Source organism: Penicillium chrysogenum, assembly GCF_028827035.1.
Source record: "Penicillium chrysogenum strain IBT 35668 chromosome Unknown utg000002l_segment0_segment0, whole genome shotgun sequence".
Classification (NCBI taxonomy): Eukaryota; Fungi; Ascomycota; class Eurotiomycetes; order Eurotiales; family Aspergillaceae; genus Penicillium; species Penicillium chrysogenum.
This window is the reverse complement of record NW_026622750.1, coordinates 1,653,169-1,678,258: the sequence shown is the minus strand read 5'-3', so window position 1 is coordinate 1,678,258 and position 25,090 is coordinate 1,653,169. Positions and strand designations below refer to the sequence as shown.

Genomic DNA, 25,090 nt, shown 5'->3' with positions numbered 1-25,090 from the left:
TATGCCAGGCCGGCATAGGATACCCCGCGTTCGCCCCGACAAGCATTAATGCCGATAGTGTTGCCAAGCCGGTAATCCGAAACGGGACAACCGACCATAACCGTTAGTCCAACAATAAAGGCATTCAGTGATTCGAGTCATGTTACCGCAAACTTGCTATCATGAGCAAGGGAGGTAAAAAGGGAGGCATGACATCAGGTTTGGCTGCGAACGTGTCCCTCCTAGCAAAATCCTCACCTGTCAAAAGTGGAGCTCTGTCAAGGTCCATGGCCTTTGACTCTCAGTGAACGTCATAGTCGACTGAAAACCGTGTCTCGGCATGAGCCAGGCAAGATGCTCATGGGCATGGGATATGTCTTTGTCGAGTGACCATGCCAAGAATGGGATGGAGGTGAGCGAACCTCGTCCGTTCAGCGGCACTTGGCATATATATTGATCGGTGGGTAGGTCATCACCAACTTCAATGTTGTACTCGTATATGCTGACTTCGGTGTGTAGAGATAGATGTCGCTGAGTCCTGGTTATCGAAAGGCAGTACTCGATAGGTTTCCGCCTGGTGAGAAATGGGGCGTCGCCGACCCGGAAGCATTCGTATCGCGAGGTGTCCTAGATTAACAGCGCTGCTAGCCGCGACAAGGCATCGTGGATAGCGCAATACTCAGTCCCTACATCCCAGACCACGAGACCGCAAGCTTCAATGTCGTGAACCGACGCAGGTGGATCCACACGGGACCCCACAAGTCTGAGACTCAGTCAGGTCTCGTGGAGACTAGAGCAATGAGATAATGGTATGTGTCACGAAAGCGGGAAGAGGACCTATGCCCAGAAAGCTCTCTGATAAGAAAATGAAAAGCGGGAAGAAATCAAAGTGCTGATGGACTAAGACTAGGCCGAATGCAGTTAGAACTGGGGTCCCGGGTCGCGTAACTCCGTCCGGGAACCACACGGAGACCAGGTTTGGGTGGGAGTGGGGACGAGTGTTTGGCTTGGCGGCACTAGTAATTGTGACTTAGGCGAGCCTTGAAAACCAGATGAAAACAAAACGAAAACAAAGACCAATACCATTCTATGACAACTCAGTACATTATGACCACCCGGGCCCTCATTATAGAATTCCTTCATTACCACTCATTATATCCATCCACACCACGTGTTGAGCGTATATATATCACTGCTCCAATTGGGGGTCGAAGCAGCTTGACCACCAAAGACTATTGTCCTCAAGACCCGTATTCACGATGAATTCGAGTTGTCGAGACAGCTAAAACTGGAGCCTAATAAAGAGTCAGTCGCAAATTCTGCACAATCGCGGCGAAGCATACCAATCATTCCCGTTGCATAGGCATCAATGATCTGAATGATAACACCGTACGTCGCACCAACGAGGAAGAAAACTCCAAGAAGTACCATCCCCCAATGTAGGAGGTAGATTATCTTCTGCATAAGTGTTCCCCTCCGGTAGTGACCATTGCTGTGCAGCCACAAGAAACCTGGAAGACACATGGCTAGAGGGGCGAAGCAGACGGACCCAATCAGGGCAACCAGATAGTTGAAGATAGGAATAGTCTCGCTGAGGATAAAGGAAATAGCGCCGAGACCGATGGTGCATCCCATCCAAGTGGCCCAATGAACAACAGTGTTGGCTTGCAAATGACGCGTTTTACCCAAGATGCGCACAAATATGTATTTGGCAGCGATCTAAAGAACAACGTTAGCTCCAGAAGCTTGTGTCGCGAGGCGGATACTCACATGCAAGTAGATCGTGGCGCTCACGACCAGTCCTATCAGTGCAACACCATAAGACACCATCTTAATGGTCTGTCCCGCGCTCTATAGACGAGAATTAGCTAAATGCATCCGAGCCGGCGTCTAGCAAAGGATACTTACACCCAAAGATGGACTGGCCACCCATTGTCCACACCAACGATAGACGACCAAGCTGAAAGCAAGGTACGATGCACTGACAACAATCATGCACAGGTATAACGCCTTCTTATAATCCTTCGGGTTTCGCATCTCCGACATCACCGGGATAAACGCGCTGGTACCGGCCGTGGAGACGAAGATAGTACTGGAAGCCACCATGCCAGCGGCAAATCCGGGGTTGTTGATAGCTACGAAGCCGAGGTCGTAGGGGCCCTCCTGGGGCGCGGCAGCCGGTCGGTCGCGTGTTGTGACTCCGATGACAACAATCAGAACTGCGGCATAGATTGAAATAAATCCTACATATGTGAGCCAGCCCACATGCTGTAGTTTGCGTACCGAAGCTGTCGCGACGATCACAACCGCTCCAATCAAAGACCACCAGACAGTGCACGCGGAGTGGTGTGAGAGGGCATTCAAGGCCGTTGACACTCCGATAATACCACTGCCCGTGACAAGAACATAGCCGATGAGGAAGAGCAGACCGGTAAGCTCCTTCGCGAAGAAACCGCCGGCAACTTCTGCCATATCCGCAATAGAGTGACAGTGAGGATGCTTCTTGCGAAAGTTGCCGAGAATCACGAAGGAGTAAGTGTTGAACGCGCCCCATGCGACGATACTGATCGAACCACCCACTGCACCGAGGGAGTATAGTGAAGCTGGCAGCGACAGTACACCGGTCGCGAAGAGGACCTTCACAAAGATGATACACGCCTTGAACCAGCCAACGCCGCGGAAGCTGACGCCATTCTCGGTCTTCTTGAAGACCTCGTGCTCCTCAGTGGAGTCCCTAGGGCTTCCCACCTCCGTGTCATCCACGCTTGCTTTCTCATTGATGGTCATGATGGATGGTTGAGTTTAGTTCGGAAATTGAACTCGCTGCGGAAAGCACCGTTTAAAAATGGAAAGCCCCGGGGAAGGGAAAAAAATCCCGAACAAGGGTATTGTTCTCTCCGTGTCATACTCTCCCATGGTGGTAATTAACTGTGGACCCTGCAATGCAAGCGTTGATAAATTGCCACTAGTTGCAATACGCTAGTATGCCGCCGGCCACGCTTATTTGTAGCTAGTTTATTGACTTCGCTATAGCCACGAAGCTTTCCTGAATTTCGGGGATCACATCATTCGGAGTCATCTTCTTCCACTTGATTCCCGGCGAGCGTTACATTTTTTAGAGCCCGGAAAAAGAACTGGAAAGACAAGGTTGCTACCATCTCGCTGTCCCTCTAACCTACATCAGTGACCCGCAGCACATCAGAAGTGGTGGGGCCGAATGTGACCACAAATGATCGGACATGCTCCCTGGAGCTCCATCAGAGCTTGGCGAGTTAGAGCTAATTGGTGCGGACCGCAGGACCAGCTCTCTCTAGTGATAATCGTCAAATTTTTAAACAATTTTCGGCTCGAACACCCACCCGAAGAAGACGGATGGCAATGGATTGTGACTGCTTTGACATCGAACAAGCGGGAGAGAAGACGGGAGAGAAGGGATAGAAGGACCTACCCGAGGTGGGTCCTACCACGTGCGCCCCCGTGCCCTGGGGCAACAAAACAACTACCAATCAATAGAACCATTAGTGTATTTGTTTACCGACAACTTCTTCATGGCTGAGCCTTTATTCGCTAATAGAATACTTTTAGAAGTGTTGAGCTTTATGTATGTGAGGGAGGAAGAAGGGAAAAGAGTGAGAGGTGCCAACCATCCGCATGGGCCGCTTTGCCCTAGATATTGGTGAGATCGACACCAGCTACACCCGAGGTCTACCTAGATATGACAAAGTACACATATCCCTAGCCGCACAAGTATTACAGTAATATAGGAAAATAAGATTTCATCCGCAGACCTGGCTTGCACCGATATAACACAAATATAACAGCATAAACCCAACAAACGTTCCAAAACTGAGCTGAATTTAGACAGCGATACACTCCAATAAGAACAAACACGGAAAAATAAAGTTCGAAGTGAGACAACGTTCAAGCACAAGCGATAGTCCCGCAAAGAAGGCAGGTTTGTAAGTCTCTCAAGGAGCAACTCCGGGTCCTGCTTGTGGCATTGTCCCTTGACCTCTCCCCGATAATGAAGTACCAGGTACATTAGCGAACGTTCCTGGTGGCACGGGAAACATGTGCCTAGTTCTTGGATTGTGGTGTGGTGGGTGGGCAACAAGGTCCTGGTCCGTCAGATTAAGTTCGGATTTCGTGGTTGCGATGTTTATTTGACGGAGGTCATTAGGTGCACTTCCCGTATATAACAAGTCTCGCACAATTGGGCCATCCAGTCGGGGGACGCCGCCCGGTTTCCAGTCACCACTGTTGAGAGCGCATATCGTTCTAGTCCAAGGGGTCATTCTCTGGCGGTCCCCATCGAGGATTGTGACTTCCATCTCAATGTATTGTTTGTTCACGGTGCCACCACCAGTGCTAACCGATCCAAGACCTATCACTGGTATTCTTGGCGCACCAGTTGCGCCAAATGGACCATGAAGGGTGCTAAGGTCTCCTTCGAAAATAGACATCATATTGGCCCCAGTGTCGTATATGAACTCTAACTCGGCAAACCAACTTACTCCTGGAAGACGAAGGGCTAATCTTATCTGAGTGAAAAAGTTAGAGAACCTTGCAACAGGGTTGAGTTATCTGGATCTTACGGCAATTAGCCCTTTAGGAATCCTGGTTGGATTAAGCGTGATTGTTGCATAGGAGCTCCCATTTCCAGGCCCGCTGACCTGATATTATTCATTAGCGAGTTGGTTTGGAAAGATTGACGAGATAGATTACCCCTTCAGTCCAAAATCCTTTGACGCCGTTGTAGTGCGCATTGATCGCTTCGAATTCATCCCAGTTAAATGGTCTTGGTTGACAGATCTGGACTCCCCTCGACCAATATGTAAAAAGACCGGTATTCCACTCAAGTGCACCCGCTTTGTATGCCCTCAAAAGAGCATCAATGTTTGGAAGCTGCTCGTTTGGATCTGTAGTATTCGCCAGATCTGTCTTCATGGCCTCCAACGTATGCACCCGTTCAATGGTATCCCAGCTCAACCCGTCAGACCCGGTAAACCTCATCAGACTACAATATAGTAATGTGAGAGTTTGTCTGAGAAGAACATTAATATAAAAGACTCACTCATTTGCGGTCCTTGTAGCCGTATACTCGGCCAACCTTTGCTGAAAGACACGGGGCATTACTCCTTCAGCAATTCTCTCGCGGCATCTTTCGATTTGGCCATCGATATCGCTGTTAGATTACAAATTAGCTCTTTGATTGTATCGAACACTTGGATTCAATGCCGTCTTACTCGATTTCAAGATCGTCCTCATTCATATGTGTTGAGGCTACGAAGGAGGGGAAAGATGGAGATGAAGAGAGGTGATAGATGAATCTATGGGAAAAAGCTGGTATATAAACCAGCTGTATGACTAAGATAGCAAAGAGCTCAGTCTGCACACAGACAAACGTATACCCTGCATGGACTGCATGCCAAACAGATACCCTGCGTGCAGTGCATGTCAACAATATGCCAGCCAGCAGGCAATTTAGTCGGGTCGGTGAGAGGCATGGCACCCGTCCATTTGGTCCATGGTCTGTCTTTCTTTACCCTCGCTGGTCGTCGAGGCGGCACCAACGTCCTAACGTAGGACTTGGTAAGGTCCAAGTTTTCTATATTGAGCCTTATGCGAGGAGTCGGATCACGTGGTGATCCCTGGGGTGTATGGGGCGGTAGTTGCTGAACGAGAGTATGGCTTCGAAAGCCGTATCGCTTTGATGACATGTTGGAAAAAATAAGCCTCAGAAAGTTTAGTCTGGCAAATTCAAATTGCCCTGGCACGAATGCCACGAGTCGAGGGTACAAATACCCCATGGAATAAAATCAACATTTTCATGAAAACAAAGAATGATTATAAAAGAAAGCGACGAATCCCAAACTTGAGATCGAGTGGATTTGGGTTTAAAGGTCCAAAGACTCGGCATAACTATAACAAAGAATATCTCCTCGGAAGAAATGGCTGTAAGCAATAAAACTCAATTCTTACAACTATATATTTCTCGGTACTGTTTTTCTCCGCTTTGTTTGTCAAGAAACTAGAATGAATGATACGAACCCTTGATACTTAGCTTGGAGATTCTCTCCCAATATCAAAGAACAAAAGACAACCTGGGAATTAACGCAGAATCGGTGAAAGGAGCGCCGAGAAGATATATTTGGACCAGTGGGGCAAGTAAAGAGTATAGACTATTGTTGAGGCTACGAAGGAGAGGAAAGATGGAGATGAAGAGAGGTGATAGATGAATCTATGGGAAGAAGCTGGTATATAAACCAGCTGTATGACCAAGCTGCAAAGAGCCAAAAAGCTCAATCTGCACACGGACAGACAAACGCATACCCTGCATGGGCTGCATGCCAAACAGATACCCTGCGTGCAGTGCATGTCAACAACTATTGATTGACTGCGACGCTATTTTTGACAACCGCTAAATCCGATTGGAATTGGAGTTCCTATGATTTTGGTGCTGATGGGAACCCAGATCGTTTCTTTCAAGAAGGAGGATGAAAGGAAGGATGTAACCACGTGACCTAGAATTAATCGAACCAGGGGGAAGCCATGGGCTTGCTCACCTTCGCCCTTCTCAGTTATCAAGTCACTTCTGCAACTTTCCCTCTCGATGTAATTCGGTTTACTCTACTTTATGTACGCTTCTCAGGTCTCCGCAGATGACTGAGTTATACATCATTTAAGCCGTGAGGAACAAACACTCCGGATGGTCGATCAGACAATTCGGTCAAAGCCTTCGTGGTCTAGTTTGGTCATGACGTCGGTCTCATATCCTTTCATATGACATTCTTGGTAACAAGATTGACATCCGAAGGTCTCCAGTTCGATCCTGGACGAGGGCATCTCTTTTTGCCTCTCTCATTTCGACGGGTGGGTCACACTCGGCCAATTGACGGGCTGGGTACAATCCTTACAACAACAATGAAACTCACAGCGCGACCGAAAGCCGACAGTATAGTCATGAGGCAAACCTATGCATCAATGGTCACATAAGCCATGCGTCGTGCTCAGGCTGCCCCGAGCAACCTCATTCAAGCCATAATGATGCAATTTCTGACTATTCACAACGAGCCTTTATATAAAATTATTGTCAAATCAGTTATTCCGCAGTACTATGGGGTTCTGATTCGGGTAGTTGATAAACCCATTATGTTCTGATCCATCCTATGAACAACTGTAATTTGCAAGTCCAACGCTCTTCTATGATTAGCCCGATGTTTATTGTCGCAAGAGATGTGTTGAATCTCTCCAGCAGATTCACAGGTCTAACGAGCAAACCGAAAGTCAATTCTGTACAAGATGGTAAGTTCTGAGGCACTAAAAGTAGTTATCCACGGATGCTCTACAGCGCGACGTACCTCTTGTTAGTCAATACCGGGTTTTCACGCAAGTAAAACTCTCTTTGCTCGCTCGTCATGGCATCCCATTTTGCGGTGTTTCTCCTATATACAGTTAGCAGAGGTGCTCTATATTTATATGTGCGAGTCCTGAAACTGTACCTGTTCCACCAATCGTAGTAGAACTTGGCAAAGATAAAAAGGAACCCGCTGACGACAGCCAGCGCAATGAGGACTTTATTTCCATTTTTGTAGTATGGTGCATCCTTTTCTTGGTACACCTACTCAGGATTGTTAGCATCCCAAATGATTTTGCTCAAGATCATTGGTAGCCTAGAATAAGGACTGGAACTTACATTAGCACCAGCAATGTTGCTCAATTGTACAGACATATTATACAATGCAGAAGCAACAGTGCGAGTCCGCACAGATCCGGCATTTCGAGAGGTGAGCGCCACCACAACAGGATGAATGCTCGGCCCGCCGACAAGAAGTGTAAGTATCGCCCAACGGGGCCAGGGCATGCTTTTCTGAGGAAGCAACTCTAGCGCAATCAGGAGGACTATGTTCCAGACTTCCACTCCCACTCCCCAAAGCAGGCGCTGGTTTGTACGCTCCGCAATCCAGGTAATAGCTATCAAGGTGATAATTGCTAGGACAGCTGATGGAATTGTCAACAAGTTCGTCTGGAAAGTTGTGAATCCCTGAGACCGCAGCTGTAGCGTGAGGTAGCTTTGCGCCGGATGGGTGGGTATCAACAAGATTAGACCAAGAGCATAAATGGGCCACATATGGTAATCTTTGAGCGACTCCCAAAAGCGCCGTGGGGTCACTGCCTGTCGATTGTGCATACTGCCCTTACTAGGATCGTCCCGAATGACGCGGTTCACGATGATCTTCTCCTCGTGCTCCGTAAACCATCCGTTCTTTCCACGTAATCCTCCCTTGGTTTGCACGGGTGACGCTGGCATCCAGAAAGCAGCGATGATTCCAATCACGCCAGTTATGAGACCCTCGTACGCAAATAGATATCTCCAGGAACCGCCGCCGTTGGCGTCGGTGATGTGTAAGAAGCCAAAGGCTAGGAATGATCCAATAATTCCGGCAACAGTGTAGGAAATCCAGAAACAGGTCAGTCTTTTCGGTAGCTCACTAGATTTGTAGAAGAAAGACAAGAAAAGGATTGTATCAGGTATACTGAAAGCCGTCGTTAGTCCCATCTTGAGATTTTGTGACATGAAAAATACTCACAAGCCGCCTTCTAGGAATCCTAGCAGAGCTCGACAGGCCAAATATGAGCCACGCCCTTTTAAAAAGGCCTGACAAGCCGCGACCAGGCTCCAAGAAACAATTTGCATAGGGATCCAACGGTCTGGGCCGATTCTCTTGGACAGTAACTGGGAGGGCATCTCCGCTAACAAGAAGCAGACCAGGAAAACAGTCTGCCCCAAGTTGTAATCGTTGCTGGTCATCCCTAGATCTTCTAGAAGCGTACTCGCCAGTGCCTGGCCGATGTTGCCTCGATCCAGCTGCAATGCAAAGAAGGTCACGCAGGCAAATGTGCAGACACGAGCATCGATCTATCCATGCTTAGTTGATTCGTAATCGAGGTCGCGACAGGGAATGTAACCGACCTTCCTGACAATCCTTTTCTCTTCCTTTTCCGTCCATTGAAAGTTGGGATCCCAGCGATGGAGTCCCTCGTAGCTGTCGATCGGCCGGTAGAAGTGATGGCCCTCTCCGGCCCCAAACGTACCTTCTCCTTTTTGTTGATCACTCTTCTGCCACTCTTCATCCGAGCCATCTGCGCTACTAGCAGAAACCCTTGCTGTCTTTACTCCAACTATAGACATCTTTTCGAAATGCAGGAAGAGACCCTGTCAAAAAAATGATTGTGAAAAGCATCATAAAACAGTCTACTTCAGCCTTTTTATTTCTACAAGAAGTATGCGTTGCCGCAATGACCGTCACGCAATTCTGCCCTAAGAGGAGTTGTTATGTTGTGCCTGTAGGCGTGAATGAGACAATTGCAAAATAAAGACCTAGTCCTAGAAGAACGTCTGACTTAGACTGTTACCGTTAGCAAGACTGCCATATTCCGTAATGACTACTTATCATTTGCGGAATAATACGCAGACATGTCGGCGTAGCTCTGGAGGCGGGGTCCAAGCGAGTTGCATCATTCGGGAATTCAGACACGCCATCTGGACTAATATCTTAATTATTGTCATTGGCTCATCGGTTTCGCTTAAATATTCACTTTATGCTTATTTCGTTTTGAAATTCACCTTCGGGTGCAAGCATTGCGTAATGTCTGAAGGACCTACGTGCTCAACGACAAAAGTTTATATTCTAGATGGGGATACGCTCATCATCGTCAACTCTTCCAAGTTATCTTGTCTATACTCCTTATCAGTCTCGGTAGCATGTCGGTTGAATGTATGTTCCAATACCTTAGGCAAGGTTTCTCTCTGGTCCAATCGAGTGGAATCTTTATGTACGAGGTCCCACAATGGCGTCCGAGGTAGATGACGACGCAGAAAAACGTGAAGATGTCCAAATTTATACCATGGGAGACTTCCAATCCAGCATTTTGGCAGCTCGCGGTAGTACTTTTGATGCTCTTGGACGATTCGATGTCTTGTACATGCAGACAGTAAGCTGGGGGGTTCGAGGTCGAGGGGTGGCAGGGCGCTATCGAAATTGTGTCGGCCATGTTTTCTGTCAATATGTTAGGTCGTAATATAGAGAATTGAAGGGTAAGCAATCAAAATTTGTATAATCTCATGGTAGATCGGTAAGTTGTTATTCATTCCAAGGTTCTATCACACGATGGAAGGTTGATGGACAACGAAACGGAGTAAGCCAGGATGGAGACGGGAGTGACGGTAGCAGGTAGAGTACCCTTGCTCTTTGCTTCGTGGTTCCCTCCACGTAAGCTCAAATTCAAATGGGGAAGGGACTTTGGGAAGAAACCCATGTAACCTCGGGATGGCATATCTCCTAGTCTGCCGAGGGCGTTCGCTCAAAGATTCTTTCAGATTCATCTCTGGCTGGGCATACCTGTTAACTCACTTCTTCCCATGTCTGTGCTGATTATGCAAAATTGTGCAAATCGCAGTCGACATCATCGAACATTCTTGCTTATTGCTGAAAGGCGTCAGTCCCTTAGTGTTTTGGATCGCACCCCTTCTGAGCAGACTCCCACCATCCTTTTCTGGATACTGAATAGCAAAATTCCCACAGAAACAATTGAGAGTCCATCACAAAGCCGGCGTGCGCCACTCAACAACGGTGAGGGGCATGGCGTATCTGAGGCGCCATCACTTGAAAGAGTGAGCAATCGCCACGCTCGTGGCCACATGATGGACTTGGCCAAATGAACATATGGAGGGAATTTGGCATTACCGAAGTATCCGAATTTTACCCAGGCTCAAGATAATTTCGTTGGTCCGGGCTCGATGGAAACTGCCGTTCTTTGTCTCTCGGAGATATCGAGGGACCCGGTAGAAACGTGGTTTCTTTGACACCCTTGACCTTTCGGTTAGCTGTGTAAACTTCATGATTATCCTTTTTATGCACAACTTTCTATTAAGCACCGCATCGATGGGAAGTGAGCTGATGCCCAGGAGGGATAGATAGAGAGTCCAAGTAGGTCGTCGTATGTGGGATAGCCCAAGATACAGATGATCCGACCACTATTAGTTTCGTTTTCGATAAGCAAATCTGACTAATGAACTGGTCTTAGAAGTTTGTATGCCAAGGTGTACAGTGGGTGGGTTCTTGGTGTTCTCTTTTGGCATCACCTCCAGACTGCACGATTCTGATTGCCGCTCAGGGCTAGGGTCATGATTCGCGCATGGAGTGAACGGTGGTGGCGTCAATATTGAAAACCGAGCTCCTTCCTTTTGAGTCAACTGCACATGGCTCAAGGTATCTGACTTGATATCCTGAAAGAATCTGGCCAATGTTTCTGTTAGTCGCGCCAATAAAGCTCAGCTCGGCGAGTGCAGGAGGGTGGCCAGACCAAACAGCTAAGAACAACAAAGAATAATATGTCTAATCTCACGGCGATATAGTTCTACAGTCAATATATTTGTGATGTCTCGTCATCTGCCATTTATCCAGGACTCTCATACCTAAACTCTAGTAATAATGGCAGAGTTTGACGACCAACACAGTCGAGTCCCCGAGTCGGTCTTTCTAGTGAGTATCCAATATGATGACATGATTATTTTGGCATAAATAACTGACCTCATCCTAACAGGGCGTGCTGTGGGCTCTCACAGGCACATCGTTTCTATTTGTCATATTCCGCATATATGCCCAACTTGCCTCATTCCGTCAAGTCTTCCTAGATGGCTACCTTGTTGTCTTCGCATGGGTCATTATGCTCACAGCCGCAGTCATCTGGCAAGTCGAAGGGAAGGTTCTTTACGAGTTGTATGCGATCAGTGCTGGGACAAAACCATTCAACCTTGAATTCTTACCGAGGTACGATACATTCATGCGATTCAATGCCCCACTTCAGATACTATTTTATTCGGCGCTGTGGTGTGTCAAATTCTCGTTCATGGCACTCTTCTATCGAATCAGTGCCAAGGTCAAGTCTCTCCGTATCTGGTGGTACGTGGTACTTTTCTGTACAGCGAGTGTCTATATCGCATCGGTGGCCGATATCGAATACAAATGCAGTTTTGGAGGGTTGGAGTATATCATCAGTGAGAACAAGTGAAACCAAATCCTATTGATTTAGCCTGACACTGAACTACGCAGCCCAATGCCCCCAGCTTCATCATATTCATTACGAAAATCGAATGTTCTGGGCAAACTGTGCTGGGGATATCACCACTGACTTGATGAGTGAGTTTATTGCAAATTCACGAGGCTAGATGCACCAGGAGGATGAAGGAGGAAGAAAAGACCTGATGTAATTTATGGAAAGGAGGCTGTATATAAACCTTGGAAGCCTCCGAGAATGACAGTCAGCACAGAGACAAACGCATACCCTGCATGCATTGCATGTCAACACAAATACACCGAAATATTAAGGGAGTCCTTGAAACTAACAATATTTTTCTCGTTAGTCCTGTCTATTCCCTTCCTTGTGCTATGGAAGACACGAATATCGCTGCGAAAAAAGCTCATTTTGCTCAGCATTTTCTCCGCAACTATCTTCATCATGGTCACGGCTATAATCCGGGTGGCCGTCGGAATGGACTATGACCGTCAGATGAATATTGACTGGCTATGTTTCTGGAGCTTTGTTGAAGTGGACGTTGGTATGTTATCTCAAGCTTTCGTAAGGTTGTTGTCCGAATACTGACATTCGCTTGGTAGCGATTATTGTCTCGTGTGTCGCTTCCCTCCGACAACTCTTTGTCGCCTCGCAAAATCAGAGTTCATCTGCAAGGGCCGCGTACCATGATACAAACGATCCCATTCTGAAAAGGTCGAAAGAGGGGTCCAGCCAAGATCTGTCGCGGTCTGTGGGGGATGTCGAGTCGCCCGCAAATGATGAGGTGCCCATGTCGCCCCTGAGTGCTGTACATGTTCGTCAAGATTTCGAAGTGAGTCGTGCTAATGCAAGTCAGTCTGTTAATGGTGAGAAGGCGTGCAGACCTCAGACGAGCTTTGACTAGTTTAGAAATTTCCATGCTTCTAAGCGTACATCGAACCTGTTCATCTTCAGCTTTGTAGATCTAATTGAATACCTCGATAACATTAGAGTAGGTTTAACGAAATATAGTTCCAATTCTTCCAGGGCACTTCAATACTAAGCTTAGCAATACTAATTGGGGCCTCCGGGGTGGTTCTCTGGTTGCGCACTGTGGGCTGTCAGCATGATAAGGTCTACGTGCAAACGAGATCATAAAAGGCTGTACAAGATGGTATTGTACTGAGTTGAGAGCTATCTAAAGTAGGAATGGAAGAAGAGTAGGGGTGAACTATGTACATGGGAGAAGGTCATGTGGCACTGTGATATTTAACACAGAACGTACTGAGTTATTGTTCAATAGAAGGCAGGTCAGTTTCCAGGGCATCCCACAAGGCCTGAAGGGCTTTGATTGTCGACTCATGGATTTTCGCTTTTACCATCTCCGGCGTTTCGCAGGCGCCCTCGCCAAGGCCACTAGGATTATCTGTGAGTCAGAAAATTTCCCACGTATTCTTGAAAGAATATTTCTACCACTAGAGAATCATCGACTTATCTTAGGGAGACAGCAAAATGTACCTTCCTATTGAATTACAGTCGCAGATCCTCTATGAGGCTGTCGAAATCTGCCCACTCCACGATCTGTGGAAACTGAGGGCAGTCAATTGTATGGAGCCTTCCCTGTCTGTCAATCACACTCTAACAAATGATTCCAGTCTTCTTTGCAAGTGAGGTCGAGGCTTTCCTGTTGGAGCGTGTTGAACTCCGCGACGGTGCCATCCCTTCGACTGCCAACGCCGAACCCAAAATCCGGTGGGAAGATCTTCCCTATCGCATGAAACGTGTCTATCTCCACCGCAAGATTCAGATCCATGATTACAGCCAATGTGGATGGTCGAGCCTGGTTCACGGAATACTTGACCTCCCTCATCAGAGAACCGAAACTCTTATCAACCAGCTCATCGATGCATACCTATGTGGAGAATTCAGTGGCTGTCGTAAATTACTCGATCCCGATTTGTACACAGCAGAAAAAAACAACCTCGTCTCTGCTCGCCGCACCATGACATCAATACATTGGCCACTCGAGGGATTTAAAACGACATTGGAGTATGCCTTAGCGGCGAGTGCCATTCAAAGAGGAGGCTGTATCCAGCTGCAGACACTTCTTGATCGAGGAATTGATATTACAGGCCACAGTGACCGACTGGCCCTTGTTCCGCTGGATGTCGCTGCCAAAAAGGGTTCTAAGGCGACCATAGAGCTACTTGTAGCACATGGTTGTCCAATGAAGTACCGCACTTATAAGACTCGTCATTACTACTTTGACAAGACCAAAGTTACTGACATGATGGCGCAAAGCGGCAATGACATCGGGTTGAAGGTTTGGATTGACCGCTTGGTAAAGGACGGGCCAATGCATCCGAAGCTTTTGAAGCGGACGATGGTAAGGGGAGTTCTGGGCGGGCATGTTGAAGTCTTGAAACTTGTTCAGGAGAAATTTGAAGCCCTGTATGGTAATCCTGGATGGGATGCTCATATGCTTGACCACGCCATCAGGTATGGGTCATTGGACCTAATTAAGTATCTGTTCCGTCGAGGTGAGGTGGATGCGCACACGCGAACAAGCCCATCAGACAGGATGCCACTTTTAAAACTGCTGTGTGGACGTCCAATCCAGAACAGGCCAGATATTGTTAGGTTTCTTCTTGAAAATAGGGCAGATCCAAATGGGAATGACCCGCCGAAGAAAAAAACACCTTTGGAAGTGGCCGTCAAAGCAAAAGATTTTGAATCAGCATCAATTCTATTGAAGTATGGAGCAGCTGTCGACTTCAAATGGATTATGCCATTGCTACTGAATAGCCAGACCTCTGCCGCTTTGGCTCAGCTGTTATGGCCTGGCAGACACAGTCGCCGAGTATATAAGACGAGAGGAAAGTCATATACTCTCTGTCGTGAGGCGAAGATAATAAACAATGTTGGGAATGTTTTCTTGGAACTGGGGTGGAGTGAACAAGATGTGAAAGGCTTGGGGATTGATCATCTTATCGATGTATTCTAGTGATACTTAATGCGCGGCTGGGGTAATGGATTGTTATTTCAAGTCAAGAGTGAAACCCAGCATGCCAGGCTTTAGGGATATGTGTAAACCTTGGGTCGTACATATTGACATGCATAGGAATTTCTCAATAAGAAAACGCAGACTTATTATTCTATGGCAACGAAGCTGTCCGTAATCAATGGGTGTTTTTCAATGGCATCATGGAAGCTCCCATCAGAGCTGCAGGCACTCCCCGGATCTTGCAACTCATCGAAGGCTGAGTTGGATCGGGGCAGACACCAAGAAAGGAAGCCCGAGTCAAGAAGTGCCGGAGACGTCGCCTTCTTCAGTTCTGGCACCTGGTTAACAACACTTAGTAGTTCATCAAATGCTAATGCCAACTTTTCCGTAAAATCCGGACGCTGCTTTAGGTGATTTCCAAAATCACCAAGAGTATATAGCTTGTCGTACTTTCTTCGAAAATGATCCGTCGCCGCCAAAATTTGGAGTGTGGTAGGATCAGCGTATAGTGCCGCGATCTGCAAAAGGTTCGGGCCTTTCATACGGGGGCAGATAGAGTACTCATGCCATCGATCGAGGAACAAACGTAGGACATTATGACTGTTGTATATAATTGCGGTGGTCAAAGGTGTTGATCCATCAGTCGATACGGAGTTGATGTTTGCGCCATATTCCAATAATAGCATAGCAAACCCAGCATTATCAATCCTTGCCGCATGGATAAGACCAGTCTTCCCGTCGTTTCCACTTGCATCCACATCTGCGCCAAAGTCGAGCAGAGATTTTAGAAGCAAAATATCAGTAGCATTTCGGGTAGCGCAATTGAGTGGACTGCCCTTCCTTTCACCGCTTGGATGGCGTAAATCTGGCTGCGCTCCCGCCTCTAGGAGGAGACGAACGGCAACAGTGTGGCCCTGAGAAGCAGCATTTGAGAGAGGACCTGATAATTGAACGTCGACTATGTTCGGATCTGCGCCGTGACTAAGAAGTGTGACAATGGCTCGCGTATCCCCTCGGGCGGCTGCCCAGGCCAATGCAGTGCGACCCATGGCATCAATAGCATTAATATCATGCGGACTGCGGGTTATCTCGTCCTCCAGACTCAACATTGACAGGCCAAGCACGATCCTATGGGTCTTCGTAAACCTTGCCTCGTCTATGAAATCTTCAAGATAACCATTTTTCGCGATGATCCGGAGGGCACCGACGGCAGTCTCAGAAAGTCCACCTTCGAGAAGGAAATGACAAGCTTTGTTCCTTGGGCTATTGTCACTGGCAGATATTGGTCTGTAGTTTGCGTCTGCGCCTGCATGGATCAAAAATTTGCAAGTGTCATATTGCTTGCCGTAGAGGGCCCACCGAAGAATCGAATACCCGCGAGAGGTACTGACATCACGCGGAGAAGCCAATCCCTTGCTGAACAGGTATTTCAGGCCGTCGATGTTTCCATTCAATGCGAAGCTGACGCATTGTGCGGTGTCAGGTACCCTCCGTAACGTATCGAGGTGTAGCATTGTTCCCACATTGGGTTGGTACCCAACCTGCAGTCGCACGATTGCAGATGACAGAGATGTGAAGGGAAACCAGTATTCAAGGCTGACTTGCCTTGCCCGTGATTTACTGCATGCATGCATGTTACACCTTGGGCTGAAATAAGGGAGTCCGGCATAGCCAACGAAAAGCTGCCCGAAAACACGGTTGACGAGTGTGGGACTCGTGGCTTTCTGGTGTGAATGGCAAGAACATGGGCAGCCCGAGCGGCAGGTAACGGAAAATGGAGCAACACGAATGCCTATCCCTTCGGAGCTTGGTGTCGCTAGGGGTGTATTTTTCTCGGATGAGGGTGGAAGCTGTGTTCGAGGAGTGGACATATGGTACGACGAACCAACTTGGGTCAACTGGCTTGCTTGGACTTGATGTGACTGGGTCAGTAGCATCTCCTCCACTCTAGCAATACGTTGGTCGACGGCAGCAAGTCCATTCAGAAAGTTGCTCTGTAAAGCAATCTGCTGCTGGGAAGATTCAAATGTGACAGCCGAGATTGCCTCGATGTCCAAACGGATCTTTGTCATATCTTGCCTATTTGGAACTTGTCAATGAACTTCATCCTTGTGTCAAACAGATAAATTTGACTCGGTGGGCATACGAGTTTGAAGCACCAAGCATAACATTTAGATTGGCCTTAACGGTCCTAATATCCTCTTGAAGGGTCTGCAGGCGACTTTGTTCTTTTCGCCAAGCATGTGCCCTGAAAATCGACATTCTTGACGCGCGACAGGCTACGGTCAGCTGACAAACAATGTCTTTGATTTCAAGTAGCTTTTTATTGGCTTGGTGTAAAAGATGGGGGATAGCCGAGAATTGCGTTTCGGGTAGGAACGCTCGGCTTTTGATGAGCAAGGAGACCTGAAGAAGCACGAGGTTGAGATCCGCGACTTCATTGTTGACCGCGTGAAGGCGCCCTGGTAGGCTTTCACAAAGCGCCCGTAGGTCTGAGAGAGCCGAACAAGTTTGAGTGGCAAGTGTTGCGATGGCGATCACACTCGCGCCAAATGAGAGAGGGTCCATATCAGAAATATGAGCTTTCAACGTTGGACCAAAGTCACAAACTAAATCGAATGTCTTTCGAATAAGTATCCAAAAATATGAGATGGGATGGGTCCCTGGGTTTAACGCTGGGCGGTGGAGGTCTCAGGGACTTTTGCGTGGGCGCTAATTTCGTTACCTCCAATCTCCATGGACTCCTCCGCACAGCGGTCTTGATTGGATACTATTGTGACTTGTATGCATGATTGGCTTCATGTTACCTGGAGGCTTTCCGCGTCAACAGTCTAGAAATGTTCTGATAAATAAAGCTCCTGCCATCTTTTTCATTACTCACTTTTCTCAATCCGAAAAGAAAAAGAAAACAGTAAGGTGAATCGGCGCCGTGGCTATGAACCGTTCACGACTTGGTCCATTGGTTTACTTGGACCAACGGTTCCAAAGGTGGTCACATATGGTCTTTCTGATATCCTTAAAGGTACCTGGTCAAGATAGTGCGTCTTTGGTGTGAGATTCTGGTACATGTCGCTAACTGCTCTACTCTTCGAAGGTTACGAGGTCACACCTGTGGACCGTACGGCACGGACGGTCCCGCTTTCCCCGCTTCTTAGTCATCCCAGGGAGGGGACCCATGGGCGAAAGGCGAACAAACCGTGGATTCGGCACGAGAGCCTCTGGACCTTAAGACATAAGGTTGAGGACCAGAGTGATATATACGTCTGCGAACAAGGTCATCGTCTTCCCTCGGTCTCGACATGCGATTCGGTCGGGATTTCCACCATCACACGGTCCCGGAATGGGCATCACTTTATGTCCCCTATGACTCGGTGAAGTGCGCATTAAACTCGGCGGTCGGGCAGTCAATTGATGCGAAAGTTGAACCAGATTTTTCAGGTTTGTCATTTCATTTGTCTGCCCGGAACACTTTCTAATGGTGAATGTAGAAGTGTACGCGCTCCTCGACGGTAGCATCCAGGCCCTCTGCAAATTCCACCGTGAAAGCTGCAACTTTCTGACAACAAGACAAGCAAAGCTTGAGATTAAATTTGGAAGGCTACTCCAAGCAATTATATTCTCAGGGCACAAGGAGGATGATTTTCACGAAGTAAAGATCTTCCTGGAAGTCGTCAAAAAGCTACACGATGATTTCGAGAAGCTTCAAGATTACTCTCGGTTAAATAAAGAAGCTATCCAGAGACTTTTCACGAAAATCGAGAAGCTGAGTGGTTCCAAGAGCCTACTTTATCAGGAACAAAAAGCTAAGTGGGCAAGATCGCAAATTGACCTTCGTACACAATGTGCGAACTTCATAAGCCAGTCCGAGGACCTAAGGTCTAGCGTCATTGAAAGATCCTCTGATGGGTCTCGACCCTCCACAGTAGAGGACCTGGTCAGTAAATTCAAATCGGATGACCTGCCAAGCCTCGTCGCTCAATATGCCGCCCTATATCGCGCAATCAGAACCGACAAGCCTTCAAGTTTGGCCCATCCGCTCAATGCTCTATTGCGCGATCCGTCTCCAGAACAAGGCTCCAATACCTTCCTTTATGAACTAGCGGGGCTTGCAGTAACCTGCCACTCTCATCTTTGCTTTCGATACTTGTTATCAGAAACGTTCAGCACGAATGGTGTTGTGCTAGATCACGATTTGCTGAATCATGTCATTATCATGGAAGGGGAACTCTGCCTTTCACACGCAAACGATGAATTCAAAAAGAGAATCCAAGCCGGCGAGAAGAGACACGCTGGCCTGTTTGATATTGCGATTGAATATCTTGCCTCTCGTAAGGAAGGCGTTTTGTCTACGCAAGACACGTTTGGCCGCCTTAGCCTTCATTATGGGGCATTACACGGCATGGATTCTATTTGTCAATCAATCATGGGCTATTCTCATGCCTGGGGCTTGGGCTCCGCATCGAGGCTAATTCTAACGCCGGACTGGCAAGGATTTACACCATTTCACTACGCGGTCATCGAAAACCACGTAGGCGTTGCCAAAATATTTCTGGAAACTTTGTTTTCAGAAATCAAATCCGGACAGGCGGCTCAAAACGAAACACTGTTGGAAAGTCTGAGTGATATGTTAATCCTCGCTATCAGATACAAGCATGATGGTATTGTGTTCCTCCTCACAAAAAGCTCCTTTGACCTTCATGGGTTCTCGCTGTATGGGGAGTCTGCGCTGTATGTTGCTTCTCAGATTGGGCGTAGCGACTATCTAAGCTTGCTGCTGGAACACTCCAATGCTGTGCATATAGACACTGCCGAAAAGGTGCATGGGTGGAATCCATTGTTTATCGCTTGTGTGGAAAGCCACCATACCATTGTCGAGCTTCTCCTGCAAGCCGGAGCTAGTCAGGACGTATACGATCATCATGGTTGGACCGCTAAGGAACATGCAGCTTTGAGGGGCCATCTCCATATCGCTGAGATGCTGAAGCCATGGGATACTGGCCACCTTACTGGTGGGCCTGCCGAGATGCCGCTGAAGTCCAAGTCCGCAGCCATGTGTCGTCTTTCCATGAGCGAAAATCATGTCATTGTCAACCTTGGTTCTTTGCGTAACGGCAAGCATGTCGAAGCTGTGAACTTGAGAGGTTCCTCGCCGGACACTTCACCTTACCCGAAAAATTTCACTTCGATGGATATGTCAATTTCAGTTGAGGGTGCCTCACATCGGGTGAAACTGCCCATACTGAGCGATATGGTCAATGGACCTTTTGTTTTTCCTGTCACTAACCCCAGTGAAGCCCGCCTAGCTTTCAAGCTTTACGCTATAGACTCATCGTGTGAAACGTGCGAGCTAATAGGCAGTGCTGCCTATTTACTAGAGAGCGACAAAGACTGCTTTGGAGCGAATCGTGAGAGCCTCGTCAGAGAGCGGACTGTCCCGATTCTGGAAAAGGATACTATGGATATTATAGGAACCGTCACTTTCACCTTCGTTATTGCTAAGCCATTGATGTGCTCAAATACTCCCCCATTGGTGAAACAGAAACTCTCTGCAGAGGGCCTACAGCTTGTCGGTCATAGAGGTACCAACTCCATCCAATCGGCACTTCACGCCGCTATATACAGTAATGCTGACACTAGAAAGGGCTTGGTCAAAACACTGCCAGTCACAGTCAACTTCAGCTGGGAGAGAATACCATAGAGGTATATTCACCAATACCCCGAAACACTGGCGTACTAACATTTGGAACAGTCTTTTCTTTCTGCTGCCAGGCTTGGCGCTTCATATGTTGAGGTGAGAAGCTCCAAAGTATCAAGTGCATAAATAGCTTTTGTTAACTAATCTATAACAGTTTGGTAATGATCCATTCAAGTGAAACCGCTCCTTTTGTCTTTGCTAACATGCGGCCAGATGTCCAGCTCACTAGAGACCTCATACCTATCATATATCATGACTTCTCGCTAAGCGAGTCTGGAACCGACATTCCTATCCATGATCTCAGTCTCGAACAGGTATGTCTATCTGGATCTTAGCATTTTCTAGCTCTAACCTTTCAAGTTTATACACGCGAGTGAACTTCAATCACCAAGGGTTGAACCAGTGTCGGTTCTCGGGAGGCCAAATCCGCAGGGCCTGTCACATGGGCTGGGCAGGAGAAGAGTCCGTTCACGTTCATTAACAAAGGGCAAAGAGTGCGAGACTGTGCGAATCCAGGACAGAATGAAGCACACCGTGGACTTCAAGAACAAAGGCTTCAAGCCGAATACAAGGGGCCATTCCGTGCAGGATTCTTTCACCACGCTGGAAGAGCTGCTTACAAAGCTGCCTGACTCAATCAGCTTCAATATCGAGATCAGTATGTTTCCTGTGTCCGAATGAGAACTCGGCTCGTCTCATGGGCTGAAAATCTAACATGGATAAAGAGTATCCCCGCCTTCATGAAGCTGTTGAGGCCGGTGTAGGGCCAATCGCTATCGAGATCAACACCTTCATCGACCGAATACTTGCCCAGATTTTCCGTGTCAGCAGTGGAAGGGCCATTATACTCTCCTCATTTTCACCTGAGATCTGCATTCTTCTAGCAAGTAAGCAAGATACGTATCCTATCCTGTTTATCACCAACGCCGGCAAACTACCGATGTCGGACATGGAAATGAGGGCTAGTAGTCTACAAGCTGCGGTCCGTTTCTCGAAGCGATGGAACTTGGCCGGGATTGTCTTCGCTTCCGAGACATTGATCCTGTGCCCGAGACTGGTGGGCTATGTTAAAAGATCAGGTTTGATTTGCGGGTCTTACGGCTCCTTAAACAACCTCCCGGAGAATGCCAAAGTAGGTTCAAAAGCAATTCACCGTCCCCTCTCAACATCACGGCTCATCCGCTTCAGATACAACAAATAGCTGGTCTTCAGGTTCTCATGGTCGATAACGTTGCACTGATTGCATCGTCCTTGGGCAGGTCTTCCACATACCAGACAATGACATGAACGCGACACCTGAAGATGATTGAAGAGAGCTGGCGCTTATTCCTCTGCAGCACCTTGCACGTGAATATCCGGAAAAGTCCCCAACTCGCATCGAGTACCCAACTTCCACGCAGTTGTTCGAGCTTCATACATTTAGACAAAAAAGGCAACCAAAAAAACCCAAAATTTTTTAACAGGAGGATGCTTTCACTCACCCACCCAACTTAACTCACCGACATGTCTTGGACGCGGCTCGAAGGCGGGTCCTTTTTATTATAAAGGATATCCTAGATAGGCCTTCTTGATATGAATTATATACCTAGGTAGTAAGCGTAACCCCTACAATATTCGCAATACTTGTTGAGATCACTCCATTATATATCGACCCCTTAAGTTGCCGGCAGACTAGGCGCTTGTTTGCTTTTGCGGGGCTGTATAGAAGGCCTTTCTTTTCTTTGCTAGTTTGAATAGCAAGCGTCTTTCCTTCTCCATACCCCAGCTGCTAGTAGCATGTGGCTATGACAGAGATGCGAAAGGAAACCTATCCAAGGCCGACTTGATTTAGGCCGTACCGAACGCCACGGTCTAACGCGTCCACACACTAGGGCCTATTGCGACGGAGAGCTAAACCATCTCTAGCTTCACCAAGAAATAATTCAACCCCAACCATGATTTATTCCGAAACATTTGTATAAGTGTCCACGGGGGAAAAATTGATTTGCAACAGTATACCAGGATCAAAAAAAAAAAAAAAAGCAAACAGAAAACCCCATTGGCTCACTGATTTACCTTGGTCTCGGTCTCAGCCGACCTCACCTCTTTGCGACTCAAACGCACAGTAAAATGTCTCAGGATTGGTTTTTCTTCCACAATGGACAATCCCCGGGCAAATGAAGAGCGCCGACAGTAAAGACTTACCAGAGCCCGAGCCACATACTCCATCTGTTCATTACTGTACACTCGCCGAGGAATAGCAAGCCGCAGAAACTCCACTTCGGCAAATCTTTCACGTCCAGTTGATGGATCACGTCCATTTAGCAAAGTGCCAATTTCCACACCACGCACACCGGCCTCAATATAAAGCTCTACAGCCAGAGTCTGCGCAACATATTCCTCCCGCGGTATGGCAGGAAGAAACGAACCAGCATCACCAAGACTGCATGTCCACCCACCGGGCGTTGAATGGGAATACCAGCGTCGATCAATATTTGCCCAAAACGCTGAGTTTGGCCAATGCGGCTACCGAGATATTCGGCACACACTACCTCAGTAAGGCCCTCCGCGAGGGCGTTAAGGTCCCGACCGGAAAGGCCACCATATGTTCTGAAGCCTTCAAACAGGATGACATACCCTGTAGCGGCATCAAACCAATCCTGATGGCGTGTGGCCAAGAATCCACCAATATTGACTAGGCCGTCTTTCTTTGCGCTCATCAGCATCGCATCAGCCATCAGGAAGATTTGACGGGTAATCTCGCGTATGCTGCTCTGGCGGAAACCGTGTTCCCGTTGCTGAATGAACCACGCATTCTCGGCAAAACGTGCCGAGTCAATTATCAAAGGCTTCCCATAATCGGTTGCAATTTGTTTCACTGCCGTGATATTCTCCATACTGACTGGCTGACCTCCAGTAACGTTGCAAGTCAAAGTGAGGAGTATAAAAGGTATTTTCTCGTGGTCTTCCTCAAGGATCTTGCGCAGAACCGGCAAGTTGATGTTGCCTTTGAAGGGCTCATCAACTGAGGTGTTCAAAGCCACGTCCGCAGGACAGTCTATCGCAGCAGTTTTGCGATATTCGATGTGTGCTCGAGTAGTGTCGAAATGCGAGTTGGCAGGGATTATGTCGCCCGGTTTCACCAGAACAGAGAACAGGGCGTTCTCGGCAGCACGACCTTGGTGAACAGGAAGTAGAAACTGCAGTCCGAAGATATCGGTAACAGTTCGCTGCAATCTGTCGAAAGAAGCGGAACCGGCATACGACTCATCACCAGCCATCATTGCCGCCCACTGCTGGTCGCTCATTGCTCCAGTGCCACTATCGGTAAGAAGGTCGATAAATACTTGGTCGCTGCGCAGGTTGAAGAGATTATAGTCCGCCGCTTGGATCCATTTCTCACGTTGTTCCTTTGTACTATAGTGGACACGTTCAACCATTTTCGTGCGCCATACTTGTGGGATGGGGAGATCGGACATTTTCTCGGTGAATTGACTTGTGTTTAAGATCAACAATGACTTGGGTTCAAAAATCAACAATGGACACATCGGTCAATTTAAATCCATGGTCTTCTATTGAGCTTACTCTTGGAAGATCCAGAAACCAGGTGGCATCATTTCATTCGAGAACTAATTGTGCAACTGCGACGTATGGTAGGCATGCATTTCCGAAAGTGGCCAATGTACCGATTTGAGATTGCCCCTACTGATCTGCGCAGTGGCAGGTCAGAATGACTAGTGACGACCAGGACCACCGGAAGCAGTGAGGCGCAGTAATCTACGAATACCGATTCCTATCTCACATATCGCACTCAGGGGGGGCAGCCAGTCAATCAATAGATACGATGTCTGCAGAAACTTCGACATGCTGGGGTGAGGTCAATGATGGCCGATTCGAAGTCTAATCTAGGGAGATCAGGCGAGCAAATCGCCGATTGAAGCCCTGGTAACACCAAGCCCAGGTAACACAACCCCGAGTTAAAACCAAACTATGCCTCGAAACGGTCCCTGACACTGGTTCTTTCTTACTTCACCTGGAATATCAGATCCCGCATCATCCATTGCCAGATAGGACTAAGAGTTCCACGGGAATAAACCTCCAGAACAGTCACCAAAACTCCATGCAAGTATGTCCAACTAATGGAATATCTGCATTGCGTGTTACTGTGATCATATCTGCCACTATGCTACACTCTACCCCGTAGCTTGCTGCAAGGGATCGACTACCTATTAGTATTCGTGATCTACTTGACCCCATCTTGACCTGCACCAGATATATCCGTTTGACCGTATCTCCGACACAAGCGCCCCGCTGCATCTCCCTCTCGTCAGAGCTTTGGAACCCAAATAGCGCATTTGCATGCACTCGGATCTTGG

General features: G+C 47.7%; 9 protein-coding genes across 9 annotated transcripts; 4 read left to right on the top strand and 5 right to left on the bottom strand.

The window, feature by feature from the left end:
* Positions 1-1,233: 1,233 nt before the first annotated feature.
* Positions 1,234-2,766, bottom strand: N7489_004184 (putative neutral amino acid permease; the record flags this gene model as incomplete). The annotated part of the gene is made up of 4 exons (XM_056709936.1): positions 1,234-1,274; positions 1,323-1,698; positions 1,750-1,830; positions 1,888-2,766. 4 exons carry the CDS (start codon positions 2,764-2,766, stop codon positions 1,234-1,236), a joined length of 1,377 nt encoding a protein of 458 aa, XP_056568357.1.
* Positions 2,767-3,947: 1,181 nt separating this feature from the next.
* Positions 3,948-5,251, bottom strand: N7489_004183 (uncharacterized protein; the record flags this gene model as incomplete). Its single annotated transcript, XM_056709935.1, has 5 exons — positions 3,948-4,520; positions 4,575-4,652; positions 4,705-4,996; positions 5,054-5,164; positions 5,226-5,251. 5 exons carry the CDS (start codon positions 5,249-5,251, stop codon positions 3,948-3,950), a joined length of 1,080 nt encoding a protein of 359 aa, XP_056568356.1.
* A 1,996-nt stretch (positions 5,252-7,247) lies between these two features.
* On the bottom strand, positions 7,248-9,172 carry N7489_004182 (uncharacterized protein; the record flags this gene model as incomplete). The annotated part of the gene is made up of 6 exons (XM_056709934.1): positions 7,248-7,272; positions 7,341-7,424; positions 7,482-7,600; positions 7,676-8,516; positions 8,571-8,899; positions 8,954-9,172. 6 exons carry the CDS (start codon positions 9,170-9,172, stop codon positions 7,248-7,250), a joined length of 1,617 nt encoding a protein of 538 aa, XP_056568355.1.
* A 659-nt stretch (positions 9,173-9,831) lies between these two features.
* Positions 9,832-10,183, top strand: N7489_004181 (uncharacterized protein; the record flags this gene model as incomplete). The annotated part of the gene is made up of 2 exons (XM_056709933.1): positions 9,832-9,975; positions 10,139-10,183. The coding sequence occupies 2 exons, from the start codon at positions 9,832-9,834 to the stop codon at positions 10,181-10,183; spliced, it is 189 nt and encodes a 62-aa protein (XP_056568354.1).
* Positions 10,184-11,474: 1,291 nt separating this feature from the next.
* N7489_004180 (ankyrin repeat domain-containing protein) lies at positions 11,475-15,040 on the top strand (the record flags this gene model as incomplete). Its single annotated transcript, XM_056709932.1, has 6 exons — positions 11,475-11,525; positions 11,587-12,040; positions 12,096-12,182; positions 12,407-12,601; positions 12,660-12,923; positions 13,692-15,040. 6 exons carry the CDS (start codon positions 11,475-11,477, stop codon positions 15,038-15,040), a joined length of 2,400 nt encoding a protein of 799 aa, XP_056568353.1.
* Positions 15,041-15,186: 146 nt separating this feature from the next.
* N7489_004179 (uncharacterized protein) lies at positions 15,187-17,608 on the bottom strand (the record flags this gene model as incomplete). Its single annotated transcript, XM_056709931.1, has 2 exons — positions 15,187-17,119; positions 17,187-17,608. 2 exons carry the CDS (start codon positions 17,606-17,608, stop codon positions 15,187-15,189), a joined length of 2,355 nt encoding a protein of 784 aa, XP_056568352.1.
* Positions 17,609-18,339: 731 nt separating this feature from the next.
* Positions 18,340-20,738, top strand: N7489_004178 (uncharacterized protein; the record flags this gene model as incomplete). Its single annotated transcript, XM_056709930.1, has 2 exons — positions 18,340-18,478; positions 18,529-20,738. 2 exons carry the CDS (start codon positions 18,340-18,342, stop codon positions 20,736-20,738), a joined length of 2,349 nt encoding a protein of 782 aa, XP_056568351.1.
* Positions 20,739-21,257: 519 nt separating this feature from the next.
* On the top strand, positions 21,258-21,936 carry N7489_004177 (uncharacterized protein; the record flags this gene model as incomplete). The annotated part of the gene is made up of 2 exons (XM_056709929.1): positions 21,258-21,393; positions 21,461-21,936. The coding sequence occupies 2 exons, from the start codon at positions 21,258-21,260 to the stop codon at positions 21,934-21,936; spliced, it is 612 nt and encodes a 203-aa protein (XP_056568350.1).
* Positions 21,937-23,086: 1,150 nt separating this feature from the next.
* Positions 23,087-24,193, bottom strand: N7489_004176 (uncharacterized protein; the record flags this gene model as incomplete). Its single annotated transcript, XM_056709928.1, has 1 exon — positions 23,087-24,193. One exon carries the CDS (start codon positions 24,191-24,193, stop codon positions 23,087-23,089), a length of 1,107 nt encoding a protein of 368 aa, XP_056568349.1.
* Positions 24,194-25,090: the final 897 nt, after the last annotated feature.